We start from the raw sequence: 22,349 nt of genomic DNA on the forward strand, positions 1-22,349 counted from the left end.
TTACATTAAGAATACAGTGCATTTTAACAAAATAGACTGCAGTGATCAAACAGAACCCTATAACTGGGTGTGTATAGAACTAGATAAACTTAAACTGAGTGCAATCTATAGACCTCCATGGTATTCACCAAATGAGTTCCTAGATAAGCTGGAATCTTTGATAAGTAAATATAGGTCTAATCATATTATTTTAGGTGACTTTAATATTAATCTTTTAGATCAAGACTCTATAATTACTAAAGACTATAAAAATATGGTTGCATTAAATAATTTTTGTTTTGTCAATGAGATTAGTCCTGCCAGCGCCACTCGAGTCTCACAAAGTAGAACAATAATAGATCATGTGATTTGTACTACTAACAAAAAAAATGAATGTGATATTAGTGTAGAAGATACTTCTTTATCTGATCATAGAAAAATTTTAGAAATAAGCGCAAATATAAGGAAATTCAAGCCTGGAATATTTGTTCAACGTCCCGTACTAAATATACAAAAATTTAAACAAAAACTCCAAGATAAGCTAATAGAAGAAAATATAGATTCATTTCAAAATTTAATTAACGTAATTAGCAATTGTAAAATAAAATCAACAATTAATAAAAAAATTAAATGTCGACAAAACAATGATTGGATAACACCAGACTTATTAATTTTAATTAAAGAAAAAGAATTGGCGTATAAGAAATATAAAAAAGCTCCAGAAAATAATAACTTCAAATTAAATTTTACAAGGTTAAAAAATTCACTAAATATTAAAATAAAAGCATTAAAAAATGCGTACTTTAAAAACAAATGGGCCCAAGCAGCACAAAATACAAGAAAACAGTGGGATACAATAAATCCGTTTTTAAATAATAATTCTACTAAAAGCAATATAAACCAAATCGAAATTAATGGTCTATTAGAAAATGATGATAAAAAAATTGCAGACAGTTTGAACAAATATTTTACGGAGGTAGGTGCGACCATAATCGAGGACATGCGGACTGATACAAAAAATTTATTAAAACAAGATTTTAAGGAGATTAAATGTGATAATAGCATATTTTTTGAGCCGACAGACAGTAATGAAATAAGCAACATAATATTAAGCCTAAAACGAAATGCGGCTCCGGGCCATGATAAAATTACAATACTTGATCTAACTAATATAAAAGAGTACATATTAAATATACTAGTCATACTTATAAATAATGAATTCAGCATAGGCGAATTTCCTCCTGACCTCAAAATATCTAAAGTATGTCCAATTCATAAATCTGGTCCTAAAACCCAATTAAATAACTACAGGCCTATATCTATAACAAGTGTCTTTTCAAAAATTATCGAAACAGTGATTAAAAGGCGGATGATGTCATTTATAGAAAAATATATCTCATACGATTTATACCAATATGGGTTTCTTAAAAACAGCAGCACTTTAAGTGCTACTATAGATTTCCTTAACTATGTGTCAGCTAATTTAGATCAAGGCAAAATTGTCATAGCAGTTTTTGTCGACTTAAGAAAGGCATTTGACGTAATTAATCATGACATATTATTAAACAAGCTGGAAGAAATGGGTTTTCGGGGATCTGCATTGTCCTTGATTGGGTCATACTTACTTAATAGAAGACAATATGTACATGTAAATAATAAAGAAAGTAATATCTTAACATTTAACTGTGGTGTCCCTCAGGGGTCAGTGTTGGGACCATTACTATACTCACTGTATGTTCTGAGTTTACGGGTAGCAGGGTTAGACGCCCAATATTATACATTTGCTGACGATACTGTATTATTGTATTCGGATAATGATTGTGATAGATTGGTTAATAGGGTAAATGATGATCTAACTAAATATAGTCAATGGTTACTACAAAATAATCTTAAAATAAATTTGGACAAAACCAAATATATCCTATTTAAACAGAAAAATAAGACAATAAATCAAGTTAGAATATGTCTAAATGGTGCGACTTTAGAAAATGTAAATAATATAAAATATTTGGGACTTACACTGGATGAGAATCTTAATTGGAACGCTCATATTGACTACTTAAAAAGTAAGATAATTCCCTTTACAGGAGCATTTTATAAATGTAAGCACTTCTTAAGTAACGCAGCTAAATATAAAATATATAATGCTTACTTTCTTTCAAACTTGCGGTACCTAATTCCAGTGTGGGGAACCTGTTGTAAGTACAATTTTCAAAGAGTTGAAATTTTGCAGAGTAAAGTACTCAAGATTTTATTTAATCTTGATTATTTTATGCATGCGGGGGACATATTTGAAATATTGAAAATCCACTCAATTAGTCACATACTTAAAATAGAACAAGCAAAGTTAATATTTAAAATAATTAATAAGCTACAAAAATCAAATTACACTATTGTTTATTCTAGTGAAATACATGCACATAATCTAAGAAACAACAATATTCGACTAAGTAGTGCTAGAACAAACATTGCCCTTAGAAACCCAATCAACGCAGCGACACAAACCTATAATGATCTGTCTTATGAAATAAAACAAGAAGTTTCTTATTATAAATTTATTAGAATGGTTAAGCAATCCTTACACTATTAACAAAGTTACTAATATGTAATTCTATGGCCACATTGTTACAATAACATACTTCTTTTAAATGTAACTTCGGTACCAATGCTAATATAAGCATTGCTTAGAAGTTTATTCATATATTGGACTTGTGTGTTTATTAAGTTTATGAAATAGGCAATATTATAAATATGTATTAAGAAAAAAAATGTAAAAAAAATCAATTTTGTAACCAGATAATTGCTTTAATATATGAAGTGTTTTAAAAAAAAAGAGACCAACCGGCAAATCTAGATGATTTAAAACAACGCATCCATCAAAGAAATAACGCTTGAAATGCTTCGAAATGTGCAGCAGGAATTGGTAGGTCAATAAGGCTATTGTCAGTTGACAACGGAGGACATTTCGAACATTTGGTGAAATAAAATTATTTTTGAGTTTACGAAGCTTTTTTTTAGATCGAAGAAAACATTCTAAAAATTATTTTATTTTTTTTCCTTCATGAGCTTTTTTCAATTTTCAAATTTTTAATGAGAATAACTCCAAAACGCTTGAACTTAGGTATAGCACATGCTACATGAAAAATATTTAGAATTGTAAGAGCAATCCAAAAATGCAATTAAAAAATTGGGTTGCAATTTGAAACAAAGCTTTTTTGAAACATCCTGTATAAATTCTTGTTCGCAAAATAAACCACGAAAAAAAAAATAAATTAACGGGTTTGAGCGATTTTAAAACCAAATTTACGAGATAATGAAACGATTCCTTACTTTATCACCAACCTGTAGAACTGAAAGATTTATATATTTTTATGACTAAGAATAGTCTCGTTTTTTCGGTTTGAAAGTCATCAATCTGAGGTGTAAAACAAGAACGAATTCATCAAAAACTGCCGTGAACGTTGCTAGAACAACTTGGTTGAAGAAAGAAGTGAAGTGCCATTATAGAACTTTAAACAGCGTGTTACTAAAATGCCTCTATTTCACGTTAAACTCATTTCTAAGTCACTTGGAATTTAGTACTTTGGACTGTTTATTTAAGGATAAATTAGAGGTTAGTTCTAGAAACACTTCTAATAAATTAAACAATAAGATGAACCGTCTTTAAAACCTTATTTAGTAATAAAATATGAATTTAAGAAAATAGAAAGTCTGTAGTCTACATATTTATGTATTGATTAAAAAAAAAACGTTTTTAAAACCGAACCATCCACCTTTTTCATTTAAATTATTCGAAAAAGGCTAAACTCGCCCTCGTGCCTCAAAACCAGATATTCCAAACCGAATTTACGTTACACGTTACGTAACATAAAGAAGCCGAAGTGCGTAACTAATCTGGGTTAGACCAAATCCAGGTATGTTTGCCGGTTTGTCGGATTACGGTCTAATGGACAATTTCTCTATGCACTTTGTGTAACGTATGGATGATAAAATTGCCCGTTTAACGTTTGGCTGGCTAAAGTCGGTCTTTTATATTCCTTGTGTGCTGTAGTTTTACTGAATAGAATCGAATGTTTGCAGAATGCAGATTATATGTCTAATAATGATTTAGTAAGAGCCCACCATGTTAAATGTATGTTTGTTTTTTACAAACATACATTTATACATACAGGCTATAGTTGATTAAATGATTTTAAAACAATGATTGGGCATTAACTTGGGAAATAGTCATTCAGATAAATCAGACATTCAATGCTTAAAATCCACACTGTATGAAAATAACTTACTTGAAGTTATGGCTACATATTTCGTCTAATATTATAAATTGCTTTTGTTATGCTTCTTGCTAAATCAATTCGATTTGAGGTCAAATAAAACTGTTTCGGTCTATATTAGGCCATCCTCAGGGCTATAAAATTACAAACCTATTTTTTACAAGCATTAACATTACAAACAAAAATCTACTGAGCCATAAAAATTATATTAGAAAACTGTCTTTCTAGTTCTTAAACATAAGTCGAAGCAACAATTACTTGTTAGTGTGTGAGAAACATTAAAATTTTTGAGTCACAAAAAAACACAAATTTATGTTCTATTCATATCTTAGAAAACATAGGCTTACCGAAAAACCCTGTCACAGAAATTTTATGATACCAAAAGTTAAGATAAAAAAACTAGAATATATCATAGATAGTTTTTTAACAAGTTTTTTGCAAAAACTGGGAAAATAATGGCTAGCAAAATTATTTTCACAAATGAAGACAACAAAAGTAACTATGCTGTAAATAAATCATTTTTTCTAAAACCAGACAACGAAAAAGAGTTTGTATCTGATATAAACTCTTTAAAAACAGGGTCTTCTTCGAGTGAAGACGGTATAAGCGCCAAATTAATGAAATCAATACATACCTGTGTTTTAAAGCCTTTAGTACATGTAATTAATTTAATTTTTAGTACTTCAAAAATTCCTCTAGAATGGAAAACTGCTATAGTTACTCCAGTCTTCAAAAGTGGCGACCCATATCAAATGACAAACTATAGACCAATCTCACTTCTAAGTAACTTTTCCAAATTATGGGAAGAATGTGTTAAAGCCTGCCTCGTGGATTTTTTGGAATCACAAAATCTCATTTATAGTAAACAGTCTGGGTTCAGGCAAGCACTGAGGATGCTGTGTTTTCTTGGTACTGGGATATACAATCTAAAATACAGCAAAATAAAAAATGCTTCACAATCTATATGCATTTTGCTAAAGCATTCGACACGGTCTCTCACTCCTTACTATTAAGGAAACTGGACCGTATTGGGGTGAGAGATATTTTTTAAATCATATTTAGAAAATCGTATCCAAAAAGTGCGATGTAATGGCATTAAGTAACGGGACGGTCATTGGTACTGGAGTATCTCAAGGCACAGTCCTTGAACCAGTTTTATTTTTAGTTTATAATAATGAATTGGGACAATTGCTGAAGAATGATTCGACTAATTGCTTTGCAATAAAATAAACCTAAACGTTGTAAAAACTAAATTTATAGCATTTTCATTAACGGCTGCCGATCAACCGGAACAACCTAATATTAAAATTGATGCTACAATCTGTAATTTATTAAATACTACTTGTACCTGTCCAAATATACAGAAAATGAATAAAATTAAATACTTAAGCTTATATATTGATCAACATCTACGCTGGAATGAGCACGCTATCGAAACGGCAGAAAAAAACTATGAAAACTATATTACAAATTTTGCCAGCTTCGAAACATTCTAAATGGAAAAACAATTATAATTCCCTTGTAGAGTCTATTTTAAGATACTGTTTACCAATTTGGGGTGGTCTTCGCGAAACTGCATTGCAGATTTTAAAGGTGTGCCAAAACAAAATCTTAAAGATAATTCTATATAAAAATAGCCAGTATCCTACAATTAATCTTGATTTTTAATTTAACGTTTTAAACCTAAGAGGATTATTTGTAAGTATAAGTCTTTATTTCTATAAAAAAATAAAACATATTTTCACTGAGCTTGATAATGAAATAGTGAAATAATGAAATACAATCATATTATTTTAACAAATTTCATTTGCAAAGAAATGTATTATTTTTGCTTCCGAAAATTCTTAACATCTTACCGCAAAATTTAAAAACAAAAATTGAGGGAAGTCAAAACCAAAAAAATTTAAAAATTGATCTAACATAATTTATTACACGAAATTATAATAGTTTTAAAAAGTTACTGATAAAGTAACTTAAAGTGCATTTGTTAATTATTTTTGCCATTTATTTGCCATTTGTCATAAAATATAATGCGCCGGCGTAGATAAGTACAACGTTCGGTCACCTCGGTCCGTAAATTTCATTAATTTATATCCTATTAATGTAAAAATAATTAGTTACAAGTGTTTAAGGTGTTATTTTAAGTAGTTCCAGCCATGGGGAGAAATACAGTTAATTCGTCAAACGCCCAAGTAAGTCAAAATCCCGAAATCCAAAAGTTGAATGAACGAGTAGAGCAAATGGCGTCCCAGTTTAAAACCGAATTTGACAGCTTTAAGAAGAATCTAAAAGCAAGAACCACATCGACATCCACCTCAAGGGATAACTCTCATTTGGAGGATATTTCTGAGTTATCAGTAAGATTTTCTACCTTTGAAAAAACTGTATTAGAAAACATAAATAATATCCGTCAAAACATTACGCAATTAAACCTTTAAGTGTCAAAACACAGTACGGCAACCAATAGAATAGAACACCGTATTAGTTCACGGCATTGAAGAAAATTCAAATGACGATCTGTACGAAGGTATTATTGATCTCATTTCTACAAAAATAAATATTCCGGTACGCAAATATGATATAAATTTTTGTCACCGGCTGGGCAGTAAAGATCAACAGCTGGCCTTAAAACCTAGGCCAGTTGTAGTCTCATTTTGCCAGAGTTGGTTTTCTACAGTAAACAGTCGTTGAAGGGGACAAAAGTCATGTTATCCGAGCTGCTTACGGTTTCCCAGCATAGTTTGTTAAAAAAAGTTCAAGTTCAATATAAAAACTCCTGCTGGACCAAAGGGGGGCAAGTGTTTGTTGTGGATAAAGGTGTTAAAGTGCTAATAAATTCTGAAGACAAACTGGGTGAACTTACAAGGAAGAACTACAACAATCAGGACCCGAGTAATTACTAATGTAAGTGTTTTTATTTTTAAGTTGGGTTCAAAGTGTAAATGTGTTGAATTGATCAAAGAAGGTTAACGACTTGAATATGGTGTTTTTTTTTCCGGTTTATTGTAATTTTCTTTTTTTTGGTTTTTGTTTTATTTATTTTTTTCAGTTCATGTATCTTGCATTTTTTATGTTGTTTATATCAGGAAACTCCATATTATATTATTTACCTTTCAAAATGCTTTTCAAAAAACTTACGCTCTCTGTGTATCATTTATTTTTTGGGTTATTAGTTATTTAGTTTGTAGTATTAAGATTCTCAATCTTCAGTATTTGAGTAATTGGGTCTATACAGATGGGAAGGACAAGGCCTATATTGTATATCTTTTTTACTCTCACTCTATTAAAATTATAATAATATAATGATTAAAGCTTATGAACTTTTGTCTTTCATATCCAGTTTTTCTAATCACAGTTATGTGTATAAGTTTGGTGTGTATATTTATATAACACTGATTAATTATAATTATTTTCATCTTAAATTATAATTATAAATTAGTTTAGTTAAAAAATAACTTCTGGTTCTAAGTTACGACACAAGATCCAATGTGATCACTTCATTTATTAATTTTCTTTTTGATGTATTTAAATCTCAAGGATGTAATCTTATATCTTGTGAATATTATTTAAATAGGCCAAGGTGCACCTATGCAATAATGTTTAGTCAAAGCATAGTGAGTGCTGCTGTTGTGATATGCGTTTTGTTTCAATTAAATTTATGTTTTGAGAATGTATGGTTGATAGTTTGCATTAAATATTTGTTAGTTTTAGTGTCATGGCGAAGGGGGTGGGTGGATGTGCGTAGGTCAGGATATTTTTTAAGGGGTGATGGCGGTTAATACAGCAATACGAGCGGTTAATCAGCAAGATAATTTGATTAATCAAGATTATAAGAGGGTAGATATGAATTTTACTGTTGCGCATTCTAATATTCGATCGATGAATACCGGATTTGACGAATTTTCAAATTATGTGTTTGATTACGACTTTGACATTTTGGGACTGTCAGAAACGTGGTTAACTCCTGAGCATGATAGCAGCAGCTTCGAAATTCCTGGATACAAACTTATTAGGAGAGATCGAGTAGGAAGGGGTGGAGGCGTAGGGATATACATTACAAACAAATATAAAAATGAAAATATATATTTTAATGTAATTTCAGCTGATTTTGAATATGCTAGCATTAAACTTAATATAAATAAAAGATCAATTCTGTTTACAACTGTATATCGTCCGCCTTCATCTAATGCGGATCATTTTATTGATTGGTTAGAGGAAATATGTAGCTTATCCTTGCCATTTTACGATCAGGTTATCTTTGTTGGAGATATTAACATTGACTTTTTAAAACAACATTCACCGAAAAAAAAACTTGAAAGACTCTTAGAAATTTTTAACCTAAAACAGGTTATTACAGAACCTACTCGAATAAATTTTGTTGCAAATAGTTTCAGCCTCATTGATGTTATTATAACAAACCAATCATCAATCATAAAAAAATCAGGTTCAGTAAGTATTTCGCCAGACATTTCAGACCATAATATGGTATATACTGTTTTGGATTTTGCCAAGGGACGTGATACTGTTAAATACATCCAGTAGAGAAATTATAATAATATAAATCGCGATCAGTTTAACTTAGACGCAGAACAGCTACCATGGGATAATATATATTATACACAAGATATAGATAAAAAGATTGACATATTTAATAGGAATATATTATTTTTAATAAATAAACATGCTCCGCTATTATCCAAAAAGGTAAAAGAAAAACCGTTTACGCCGTGGATTACAAATAATATTAAATTTCTTATGAAAGAAAGAGATAAGGCTCATCGTAGATATTTGAAACAAAAAACTGAAGCACACCTCCAGTACTATAGGCAATTAAGGAATTTCACTAAGCATGCTGTTGCGAGGGAAAAAATCACCTATTTCAACACAATGTCACAAAAGCATGGAAGAGAATTTTGGAATGCTGCAAGAAAATTAAACCTTGGCTGTAAGAGGAATTCTGGCTTACCAGACAAGTTTTTAAATGCAACTGCTCTTAGGAACTATTTTTCAGGTTTAAATACTACAGCTGATACAACTTCAAATGAAAAAATTAATTTTTATAAAGCCAATAGGTATTTTGACACAAGGTCTTACCTAAATTTTACACAATTGGATGAGCCAACATTAATTAAAATCATTAAAACAATACACTGTAACGCAATAGGTGAAGACTCCATAGGCTTAAAAGATCTAGAAATGTGCCTACCATATCTTACAAAACCATTATTAAATATTTTAAATAGCTGCTTATTACAAAATTTTTATCCTACAATTTGGAAAAAAGCTATTTTAAAACCTCTAGCAAAGGTGGCTGATCCAAAAGGGTTTAAAGACCTCAGACCCATTAGTATACTGCCTCTGGTTTCTAAAATTTTAGAAAGGTTTGTGCACCAACAAATATGCAGCTTTATCGATTTTTGCAATATCATCCCGGACTGCCAATCGGGTTTTAGAAAGAACTTTAGCACTACCACGAGTCTAGTACACCTTCTTAATAACTGTAGGATAAATGAGGAAAAAAAGGAAATAACATGTCTTGGATTATTGGATTTTAGTAGAGCTTTCGATACTTTAAACCACGAAATGTTATTAGCAAAGCTTTATTATTTTGGTTTTTCGAATAACGCGATTGATTTCTTTAAGTCATATCTTAATAATAGAGTGAATTGCGTAGTAATCAACAAGGCTTCTACAACTGAAAAATCAAGTTATTATCCTGTATCTACCGGTGTTCCCCAGGGTTCTATTTTGGGGCCGTTGCTTTTTTCATTGTATGTTGCAGATATGAAATCCTGCATAAAGTACTCAATGTTACAACAATATGCTGACGATTCCCAGCTGTATACTTCATTTTCACGTGAAACTCTACCCATAATAGAAGAACAATTTAATAAGGATTTAGAAAACATAGATAACTTTTCCTGCGACCATAATTTGAAATTAAATTCGTCTAAATCATGTATAATTTTTCTGGGTGGTGGAAAGAACGCCCTTAATGCAGCAACAACTTTAAATGCAAAAATTCGTAATGAGCAGCTACCAGTAGTACGAGAGGTCAAAAACTTAGGAGTATACATTGATAGCGGTATTTCATTTCAAACACATATAAAGAATAAGCTCAAAATTGCATACATGCGCTTAAGAAAACTTTACGACTTAAAAAATCATTTACCTCCTAAAACTAAATATTTTTTATGTAACACACTTGTTTTATCCTTATTTGATTATTGTGATGTGGTATATTCGGATTCATTGACTGAAGACTCCGCTTACTCAATACAAAATCTTTAGAATTGTTGTATGCGTTTTTCCTACAAAATTCCATTTAGAAGTCACATTTCTCCTTATTTAAACAATAACTTAATTCTAAATATGAAAAATCGTAGAAAATATCACATGTATTCCTTCGTGTATAAAGTTATAAAAACTAGGGAGCCATTATATTTAGCTAACAATTTTACAAATTTTCTTCATGAGCATAACACTAGATTTATAAATTTATTTAGAATACCACAACATAGAACAGCAAATTTTCAAAAATCTTTTGTTTTTGTCGCCTCTTAACTTTGGAATAGACTTCCGGCTAATTGCAAAAGTTTTCCGTTTACTGCATATAAAAAATATATTCATAATAAACTGCTTGATTCTCAAAAAAACAATACTTAATCTACAATAAAAATTAAAAGAGCTGAGCCGCTCGGTCTTCTATTGCTGTCTACTTATTATTGTTATAAATATTAAATAATTTACCTTTCCTGCATATCCAGAACCCCCGCCTGCTTCGCCTTACTTAAATACTTGAATATGATACTCCACACATGCATGTCTCGATTAATTAAGAAAATCTTTTTTTTTTTACTTTTTACTTTTAAGGTTTTTGAAGGGCTATGCCACACAGGTTCTATCTTATGATGAACCTGTGTAAAGGGTTCTCTATAATCGAGGCATGGTCCTATTTATCATGTATTTGGTGGGTTGTACAACATATGTATATTATTATGCTACAATATTGTATATGATTATTTATTTACCTTCATGATAAATAAATTTGTTTTGAATTTGAATTTGAATTTGAATAATCCCCTGAAAGTCGATTCACTTGTTTTGCAATTTTGTTTGAATTTTTAATTTCCTCCTAGTTACTAGTTGTCCCTTCTCGGCTCCTCTGCTCTTTATAGTAGAATAACATATTTATTTACTTACAAAGGAAACAAAAACTTTTTTTTGTCTTTGTATCAATGTAGAAAATAAAGAATTATGAACACAGGCCTAATTTGCGGTCTAGTAAAATTTTTCGTTTCGTTCTAATGTATAATTATGAAAAATAAGAGTCACATTAATTTTTGTTAAAATTTTTATAGGTAGTACTATAAATTATATTATATCTTTGTTGTGTCTATAAATTGAATTGTGTATTTGTGAAAATTTCCGTAATATTGTATAAAAGACAAAAAAATCTAGTGCCAACTATTTAAATTAAAAGAAAAAGAAGAAGATATACAATTTCCGAGTTAACTTTTAACCAGTCAACACGTAGTTGTTCTTTGTCCATTCGTTTCCCTCTAAACCAATTTTCAGATCATTTCTCAACCCTAGCCGGTGGCATGGTCATGGAAGAGCCTCTTTCACTGTGTTTCAATACTGAAAACCCCTAACTTCACTACACAGTGGGGCGTGCGTGTAAAAAATTGAAATAAAACGCTTTACTCAGTATACAAATACTAGAGATGAGAATGCAGAAATTGGTTTGAATAGTCATAGTCATTTAGACCATAATTGACTGTTGAGAAAACTCAGGAGACACGAAGGAAGAAGAAGAAATATGTAACTCTTTGGGTTTAAAACTAGATGCCTCTTTAATGTAAATCCTTAACTTAAACACTTAAACACGATCTTAGACTTTAAAAATACCTTTCCCGTATGTATAATCTTCAGTAGTCCATGTGTATATTATTATTTTTGATATTCCTCTAACATTAGCCGGCCCAAGTACAGGGTGTCCCATTTTCATGCGTTTTATGGGGTATCTCGCTTATGCGTGGAGATAGAAACTTGCGGTTTTCGCCACAGTTTACTACTTTTTTGTGAAACTTAATATGCCGTTGTCAAAACTTTGTTAGCTGTCATAGTTTTTAATCTACAGGGTCTTTTTAAAAATTTTAGATTTTCGAACACTCCTCGTATCTTTGTTACTCTACAACATATTTAAAAGTAAAAAATGGTTTTGATAGGATTTTTTCCGTAGAAATTGATTTTGGTAACCATTTTATTGGTAGGTTTTTGAGCAAAAAAAATGAAATATAGTTTTCTTAAATGGAACGCCCTGTATATTTATAGACCCTTAAATTGGTCGCATTTTACCCTTTTCAAAAATTAATAACAGTATGCACTTTTTTTCAAGAATAATCAAATAAATTACGCTTTTAGAAATTAAGTACAAATGTTGATTATCGAGTAGTAGGCCGTGAATTAATAATAAAATTTATAAAAAATAGGTGCTTTTAATCGTAATACAATCGTATATTTGTATCGTATGTACCGCAATATTGCAAAACTTTTTTGCGAAGGGCAAAACGAAATACTAGTTTTTAATAATCGGTAACCATGGAGATGATTGACACTTCAATCAATAATTTAAACTTTCTGCCGCAAGACTTAAAAGTATTAAAAAATTATAAATTTATGTTTATCAATTTTTAAGCAATAAAATAATGGCTCTGCAAAATAGAATTGAAAATCGGCATAAGTATGATATGATTTCTTGCTAGAGCCAATGTAATTACAACGCGGATGAAGCAGCTGAACTTTACTTCCAGAGGCAGAGGCAAGATTTTTTTTTAATTTAGAATTTCCTGAAGTAATTCTAATTCTATTATTTTTTATAATATAGCTATCCAAAAAGGCCTCAGCCTAATACAAGATTATTTAACCAAATTAAAAAGAATTTAATACAATATGGTTCATTTAAAAAACCAAGACAAAAAAATTATAACTTACAAATTGAAGAAAACTATTAACGTGCTAGCAAGTGTTGCTGTAGATCCAGAAAAGTCTTCTAGAAAAATGAGCGTGATGTAGGGATTTCGAAATCGAGAGTGTAAAGAATACTCAGAAAAAATAAATTTAAGCCATATAAATTTAAGTTCGTTCACAATTTACATCCTAGCGATGCCCAAACACGCCTTCAATTTTGTCATTGATTCGTAGACCGGTGTCGTACCAGAAATTTTAAGAGACAAGTTATATGGTCGGATTAGGCATTTATCTCAAGTAGTGGAATTTTAAATAGACATAATTCACGAAACTAGGCACAAGAAAATCCGCATAACATTTTTCCAAGAGAACGTCAGGGCAGATTTGGGTTGAGTCTCTCATGTTTTATTTTTGAAAGAAAAATTGCATATGTTATGTATGAAGGTATCCCAATCATTGGATCGGGACAAATGAACCTATTCAGTGGCCACCTGACCCTCGATTTTAGATTTTTTGTATGGGGCTATCTTCAAAATAAGGTTTACAAAAGGCGATATGATTCATTTCAAAATATGCGTGGCGCTATTGAAGATGCTTGTAGAAAATTAAGACGTCGTGCTATGATTAATCTGGAAGCCTTGAAAAGAATCCACAAGCTATAGCGGTTGTGTATTAGAGAAAATGGGTTACAATTTAAGCAATGTTTATAATTTTATATATGTAGTGGCATTTCCTTAGTAATTATTGTTAATTTATTTAATGTTTTATTTTAAGTTACAAGTTTCCTCCTTTTTTATATAGAATTAGATATATTTAATACAACTCGGTGTAATTACGATTATAAGAATTTTTATAAATTTTATTATTAATTCATGGGCTACTATATCAAATTTTGTATTTAAATTTATAAAATCGTTATTTATTTGATTATTTTTGAAAAAAACTGCATATTTTTGAAAAGGGTAAAATACGACCAATTTAAGGGTCTATAAATATACAGTGCTTTTCTTTGAAGTCCCCCCCCCCATTTATTTTTTGAACGGGTCAAAAAAAATTTTTGAAACTTGGCATAAGTAAATTGGTCTATAGATACTATTTTTCACTGTAAACTAGGTAGTTGTAAATTCCAAGATGGCGGCTGGGCGACATCTTGAGAAAAAATTTTAAATAGAAAGGGAGGTCGTGTGCTACCTCATTTTAAAGGTCTTAATGAGTACTTTATAACCCTGAAATATTAGACCCATATCTTAACTCGTTTCAAAATGGCGGCCTAATAAAAAAGTATTTTTTTTATTTTAACGTTTTACATTTTTATGATTTTTGAATAGGTAAAAATCAGTGTACGAAAATAAATGCGTCACTATTTTATTTTGACATAAAAACGACAGTTCTAAATGTCAAAATAACATAAATGCATTAAATAGAAATCTTGTGTTACCTCATTTAAAAGGTTTTATTGAGTACTTTTAATATTTATTACATGGACTCGGTGGACTCCGTTTTGACCTGTCTAAAAGTAACAGCCAAAAAAATACACTGTTGCGATTTTATTAACGTTTTTAATAATAATATACAAATAATTTATAATTTTTGAATTTTGGATTTAAAAATTGTCCATGTAATAAATATTAAAAGTACTCAATAAAACCTTTTAAATGAGGTAACACAAGATTTCTATTTAATGCATTTATTCAAGATGGCGCTTATGTGTTATTTTGACATTTAGAACTGTCGTTTTTATGTCAAAATAAAATAGTGACGCATTTATTTTCGTACACTGATTTTTACCTATTCAAAAATCATAAAAATGTAAAACGTTAAAATAAAAAAAAATACTTTTTTATTAGGCCGCCATTTTGAAACGAGTTAAGATATGGGTCTAATATTTCAGGGTTATAAAGTACTCATTGAGACCTTTAAAATGAGGTACCACACGACCCCCCTTTCTATTTAAATTTTTTTCTCAAGATGTCGCCCAGCCGCCATCTTGGAATTTACAACTACCTAGTTTACAGTGAAAAATAGTATCTATAGACCAATTTACTTATGCCAAGTTTCAAAAATTTTTTTTTGACCCGTTCAAAAAATAAATGGGGGGGAGGACTTCACAGAAAAGCACTGTATAGAATGTTCTATTTAAGAAGACTATATTTTATTTTTCTTCTCAAAAATAAAAAACCGTACAATAAAATGGTTGCCGAAATTAAATTCTACGGAAAAAAATCCTATCAAAGCCATTTTTTACTTTTTCAATATGTTATATAGTAAAAAAGATACGAGGAGTGTTCGAAAATCTAAAATTTTAAAAAACACCCTGTAGAATAAAAATTATAACAGCTGTCAAAGTTTTGACAACGGCATATTAATTTTTCCAAAAAAGTAGCAAACTGTCGCGAAAACCGCAAGTTTCTGTCTCCACGCATAAGCGAGATACCACATAAAACACATGAAAATGGTACATGGTATCGATTTTTATGAAATAAACTATTTTTCCGTCTTCCTTTCTAATCCACTAGCAATAGTAACACTCATCAATAGGCGACCAATTTGCACTAGGGAGGAAAGCACCAGGACGGAGGTTATTTTTTGAAAACTATTGCTATTATAATGAAAATGTTTATTTATATCTTCCTAAAAAATAAATACAGACGTTCTTATACTCTAAACTAAACTTATATTTAAAGATCGACTGGCTTTTGCATACTATTATTATAATAAAAATTTAAAAATTTCTCTGCATGCCTAGTTGATATAAAAATAAATTAAAGGCTTTTTTTTTTGTTTTTTTTTCTGAATTGCAATATTTTATAAACAATAAGTTGTAGATAATATTCATGATTGAAAGCTAGGTACTAATATTGTTTAATGATATTTCTACGCTAATGATTACTAAATATATATGCGTATAATAACAATAATGCCAAAAAATTGAAAATGTTAAATAATTAAATGCAAATGATTTATTTTTTAACGTATTTATAGGTACTATAATTTTCTGTTTTGCTTAAAGTTTCTTTGTATTGAGTAGGATAGTACAAACACGACAAAAATAAAATAAATAAGTGTTTAATTTACTTAAATCGGTGTTCATTAAAAGGGAAAAATATATGTATATGTATGTATGTGTATATAATTATAGATAGTTGTTAGGTTTAATTTTGTTTTTTTGTTTCTTTTTTTTGTAAGCATATACTCCCCATTCTAACCCTTTTTCCCTTTTTTTTTTCTCCCTTTCCTGTACTTACTTACCTTAATTGTTTAACAAAAAAACTTTCTATTTTGCTTTAAAATAATGTTTTCATGTGCACACATTAACGCAAGGTCCATCTTAAATAATTTTAATATTTTTCAAGTACATGTAGATAGTTATCAATATGATTTGATTGGGGTTTCAGAGACATGGTTACATACAGGGGTTACCAACGAAGTCATAGAATTGCAAAATTATAGTCTCATACGGCAAGATCGATTAAGCAGGGGAGGTGGTATAGCTGTTTATATAAAATCATGTATCGACTATCGTGAAGTTCTTAAGGAAACATGCGATTATCTTGAGCATGTCTGGATCGAATTAAAAGTAAATAATCAAAAAGTCTTAATTGGTAATATATATCGTCCTCCCAAGAGCGACATACATCTATTCTATTCCCGTCTTGAAAATATTATGACCGACTTTTATGTTAACTATGAGTCTATTTTACTTTTGGGTGACTTTAGTATAAATTTTTTAGATTTTAATTTTAAGGTATCATTAAGCGAAATTACTGAATTATATGGTTTGCAACAGCTTATAACTGACCCTACCAGAATATCCAACACCACTATGTCTTTAATTGATTTACTTTTCTCAAATTTAGAGTCGGTGGAGAATTGTGGAATAAGGGATATTGAAATATCGGATCATATGCTAATTTACTGCAATATAAACTTTGATATACCTAAGCCTCAAATTTATAATTTCACTTATAGAAATTTACAAAATATCAACACTTGTTTATTTCAGTCTGATATTGAATCGATTCCCTGGCATAATATGTACAATATGGCTGATTTAAATAATAAAGTTTTTTTTTTACTCAATCTTTATTAGAATTAATTAACTTACATGCTCCTATAAAAAACGTAAAGGGTAAAACTAGACCATATTGCCCCTGGATTACTCTTAATATTAGATTTATACAAAGACTTCGCAATTCGGCTTTACGTAAATTTAGAAACACCAAAAGTCGCGAGGATTGGGAAAATTATAAGCAGTACAGAAATCTTGCAACTAGTTCAATTAGGGCGGAAAAAAAGCCATACCTGGCTCACAGATTTAGAGTATGTAATAACAAAGAAACATGGCAAGAACTTAATAAACTAAATATTTCTAATAAATCAAATATACAACTTCCTCCTCTTATGCAAGATGTAGATAAACTTAATTTTTTTTTTCTAATATTAACAAAAACAATAATAACCCTGACGAAGAATTTGTTGGGTATTTTAAAGAACATAGGTTAAATTATTTGGCTGAATTTAAATTTAATTTGGTGACACAAGATATAATAATAAATTACTTAAAATCTATTAAATCTAAAGCATTTGGCGTTGATCAATTAAACATTACCCTGATTTTGCTTTGTTGTCCTGCCATAATTAAACCACTCACTCATATTATAAACGTATGTTTAGAACAAAACTGCTTTCCCGATCAATGGAAAGAAGCCAATGTTATTCCTTTGCCCAAAATAAAAAATCCTGTTGAATTTAATGATGTTCGCTCAATATCTGTACTTCCTATACTATCAAAAATATTAGAAAAAGTTATGGAGTATCAAATAGTTCAATATTTAAATGTAAATAATTTAATTCCTAAATACCAGTCTGGGTTTCGTAAGGGGTATAGTTGTGCAACCGCTTTATCTAAAGTGACTGATGATATTTTTAAGGAACTTGATAAAAATAAAGCTACGGTGTTGGTTCTCTTAGATTTTTCTAAAGCCTTTGACATGGTAAATCACAGAATATTACTGGCTATATTAGAATATATGGGTTTTGCTGAGTCTGCGTTGGCATTGGTGTCTTCTTTCTTGTTTAATCGAAAACAAAGAGTAGTGCTTAATAACAATAAATCAAATGCACTGGATGTTACCTCTGGGGTACCCCAAGGTAGCATTCTTGGTCCTTTGTTTTATACTCTTTATACTTCACAAATTACTTAAAAAATTTTACACTGTAAGCACCGTTGCTATGCAGATGACACCCAGCTATTTTATTCATTTCATCACACTAATGTTGTCCAAGCTAATCAATATATAAATGAGGATTTAAATACCTTAAATATAGAAACTCAAAAATTACTTCTAAAGATTAACCCCACTAAATCAGCAGCTATTCTTTTTTGTAGTGACAATCATCGAACTAATATTTAAAATAATTTAAATGTACACCTTAATAACAATATAATAAGTTTTAAAAACTCTGCAAAAAATCTTGGACTAGTAATGGACTATAAACTTAGATTCAAAGAACATGTTACTCTTAAACTAAAAAATGGATATTCTGCCTTAAAAACAATATATCGTCAAAGACATTTTTTAAGCTCAAGTATCAAAAAACTGCTCTGTGATGCTTTAGTACTATCACCGTTAAATTTTTGCGACACAATTTATGGACCATGTCTCGATAACTCCGACTCAGGTAGAATTCAAAAACTTCAAAACTCTTGCTTAAGACTTATATTTGGTATAAGAAGACGGCAACATATTTCTTATAAATTAAAAGAAGCAGGTTGGCTAAATATGCACAATAGACGAAATTTACATATTTTATGTTTTTCTTACAAAATTCTTAAATCAAAAACTCCGCCTTACTTACTTGAAAAGCTTACCTATCGTACTGATGTGCATAATCTTAATATAAGACGTAAAAATCTTTTAACAATTCCTTGCCATAGCAAAGAACTCTTTAAGCGATCCTTTTCTTATGTCGTACCAAATTTGATTAATAAGTTCAAAATAATTAATTTTACTGTCACTGAAAAAACTTTTAAATTAAAAACCAAGCTTCTTCTTTTAAATCAAACTTAATTTTTCTTGAATGCCTTTCTTTATTAAAATACTACGCACATGCTAACTAACTGAATGCAACGTAAAATATTCTATTAACATTTATTATTTAAAAATTAACTGTTTAAAAAAAAGGAGGAAAAAAGAAGAATTTTTTTCATTCCGTTTCATCCATTTTTCCCCCTACTGCTTTTTCCCCTCATAAGTATATGCCTACCTATTTGTTTTTTTTTAGTTTGTCTATAAGAATTGTTTTTTTTTTCTCTCACTTCTTCTATTATAAGCCTTAACAGAATCCAGGAAGTTGTTTCCTTCTTTTCTGGAAGTCTGAATGCATGGCTTTTTAGTTGCCTTACTTGTGTTAACTAAATTCTTTATATAACCTATTGTTTTTAATATGCTCTCTTTGTTTAATATTCTAATATTCAATTCCATGTATATAATCATATTACCTTCTGTAATTATGCTTTTTTTTCTATTGGTGGCTAATAAACGTCTTATTATTATTATTATTATTATTATTTTTCCGTGATTACTAGAATAAAAATTAAAACTTTCAACGCATTCTTGCCACTCTATTTTAACATTAAAAAAAAAGATTTTTTCCATTAGTATGAAACAAAAAGTAGCAAATAGAGTATCATTGTTTTCAGAATATCATTTTCTATGAAAATACGTAATAATATATCAAGTATGTCATTTAAAATAAGAAAGTTAGTGTCACTTCCGGTCAAACTGGAAGTAATGAAAAGCAATTGAATATATCAATTTATGCTCTTATAATAATTCCATCGATATACCAAATTTCATTTGTTTATCTTAAAAAATAAAATAGTTATTAAGTGTTCCCTTTTTCCTGTGTCAACCGGTATATGGAAGGTCTATTAGGTGAGATACACGAATTCTAGAAACATTGGTAGAAAAGATAGTAGAATAATACTTTTTATGTATTAGGCAGATGGTTTCCATTATAAAAATACATGCCAAGGTCAGTAAAATGGACAGCATGAGTCTCTGGAGGCAAGTTTTTATATATATCTCATTCCTCTCTTCTGCAGAACGTATACAGAATTAAATAGTGCTGCAGAGTATGAGTAATAAATGAAGTAAGAGAAATAAATGTATCTCAAATACGACTCCATTAAACAAGAGTAAACATTTCTTACCATAACGGATTGCATAACATCCTAATGGAACTTTCGAGCAGATATTAGCAATATGATTTTCAAACCTTAGCTTGGAATCAATTATAATAAGTGCAAACTTAGAACCATTTAATTTATGAATTTATTTATCACCCAAGGTTATATTGTCTGTTTAAGATCTTTATTGATCATATACTTTAGGTATACCACAAAATAGTGGTATCATCTGTAAAAGCTGAACATGAGCCATATGCCAGGTTACTCATTAACATCAGAGCAGAGCCGCCAAGTCTCTAAAAAATTAAGCCTCAAGCTTGTACTAGAGTGTGTTAAGGCAAAATTCAGTTTGGTTACCCAGCATTCAGGCACCCGCCTGATTACATACTAGTAATGCTGGTAAGGAGGATGCGTAGTAATAAGAACTCTTTGCTAGATTGAGATCCGCGCAATTGTTGGTCCCGAACCTATAATTGCCATTGCCAAATGTGTAGCTTTAACATCATTAAAGAGTCTATCGGACATATGAATCCTGTAATAAAGCTACTTCGGTAGTACTCTCCGGCGATAGAGTAAAGCACCTGTCATGAGACAGGCTACAGTACACACATCTGGGACTTCTTCCTGTTTCGTAGAAAATTCCTTAAGAAGACGTGAAATTCGGCTAGCAACGAGTCTTTTAACTGGACACTAATACTTTAGATGTGATTTTCACACCCTAAGCAATGCAGGAAATCTGGAGTATCATTGATATTTCGAGAAGGAAGAAATTGTCGACCACGTACACGAGTAGCCAGTGTTTATGCACGCTAGTTTCAAATATCTAGGATACATTAATTTTCTCAGTCCTATATGTACAAAATCCTAGGGTAACCATTGGCTAACCACTAACCCTTCCAAATTCAAATTAAACCAAAAAGGGTAATAAGTTTAACAGATTTATCTTTGAATTTTATTTAAATCACCTTTACCTTCCAAACAAAACTAAACTAGAGTAAATATCTGGTTTTAATTAACTTTCTCTACTGTTTGTGTTTTGCTTGCAGCTATGTGCCCTTATATTTTCGTACATTTTAATAAGAAGTCGGATAAAGGTCTAAGAATGACAAGTCTCGTAAGGATTTTTAACCACATGAAGTTTTTACAATAATAATTTATAAGGAACTATACCAACTTTTGACTGTAAAAATAAAAATGTCGTCTGAAAAATTAATTAATTTTTCAGACCTTTATTAAAATTTTTTCAAAGCCATTAAAAACCCTTTTGTTGTAAAAGCAAGAGGGAAACTTAAATAAGCGTTCTGTAGCCCCATTTAATTTTTTTTAATTGGGCCAATCATTTTCTTCAAGGATCGTTAATTATAAAATTGTTCATTAGCTTTTCGAGGAAAAAGTTCTGTTTTCTTTCTTTTAAATAAAATTATGTGCTTATATTAGAGAAAGCAGCTTATTCTTATGGCATGTTAGTAGAAAACTTTGCCTTAAAAAATTGTTTTTTTGAATAAGGTTTTATGCTCAATTAAACCTTTTTAATCTTAGCCAATTTTAACTTAGTAAAGTTAATATCTTATGCAACGAAAACAGAAGCTTTCATAACGGAATTACCATTAATTACTCGCCTAACAAGCTCCAAAGTAGTTTTCTGAGCCAGTTTTCTATCCGTGACGACTTAAGAAAGAAGTATTCAAGAACGTACCGCTGACGTTTCTCAAGTAATTATCCCAATTAATTTCGAGTGAAAACTGCCGCGCCAGATGCTCAAGATAGCCGCATTTCGTGCCATTTCAACGTCTGGATAATATTCCTCCTTTTCTTGCACTATCCAGTTGAAATTGGCGAAGTCTAAATATAATATTTAGCTTGGCATCGCAATACGGACTTTATTAATTGAAAATGACACAACAGTGCAATCATTATATACTCGTTGTGAT

The 22,349-nt window shown here is 30.1% G+C and overlaps 2 protein-coding genes across 6 annotated transcripts in view; one reads left to right on the forward strand and one right to left on the reverse strand.

The window, feature by feature from the left end:
- Positions 1-22,349, forward strand: part of LOC126736543 (uncharacterized) — a 736,497-nt gene that overhangs the window by 356,508 nt on the left and 357,640 nt on the right. The gene's annotated exons all lie outside the window — the stretch shown is intronic.
- Positions 4,722-22,349, reverse strand: part of LOC126736544 (uncharacterized) — a 28,003-nt gene continuing 10,375 nt past the window's right edge. The window contains exon 5 of the mRNA XM_050440947.1: positions 4,722-5,179. Within this exon, the coding sequence (XP_050296904.1) occupies positions 5,130-5,179 (50 nt within the window). The 3' untranslated portion in view covers positions 4,722-5,129. The remainder of the gene's footprint in view (positions 5,180-22,349) is intronic.

The sequence above is a fragment of the Anthonomus grandis genome, chromosome 5 (genome assembly GCF_022605725.1).
Source record: "Anthonomus grandis grandis chromosome 5, icAntGran1.3, whole genome shotgun sequence".
Lineage (NCBI taxonomy): Eukaryota > Metazoa > Arthropoda > Insecta > Coleoptera > Curculionidae > Anthonomus > Anthonomus grandis.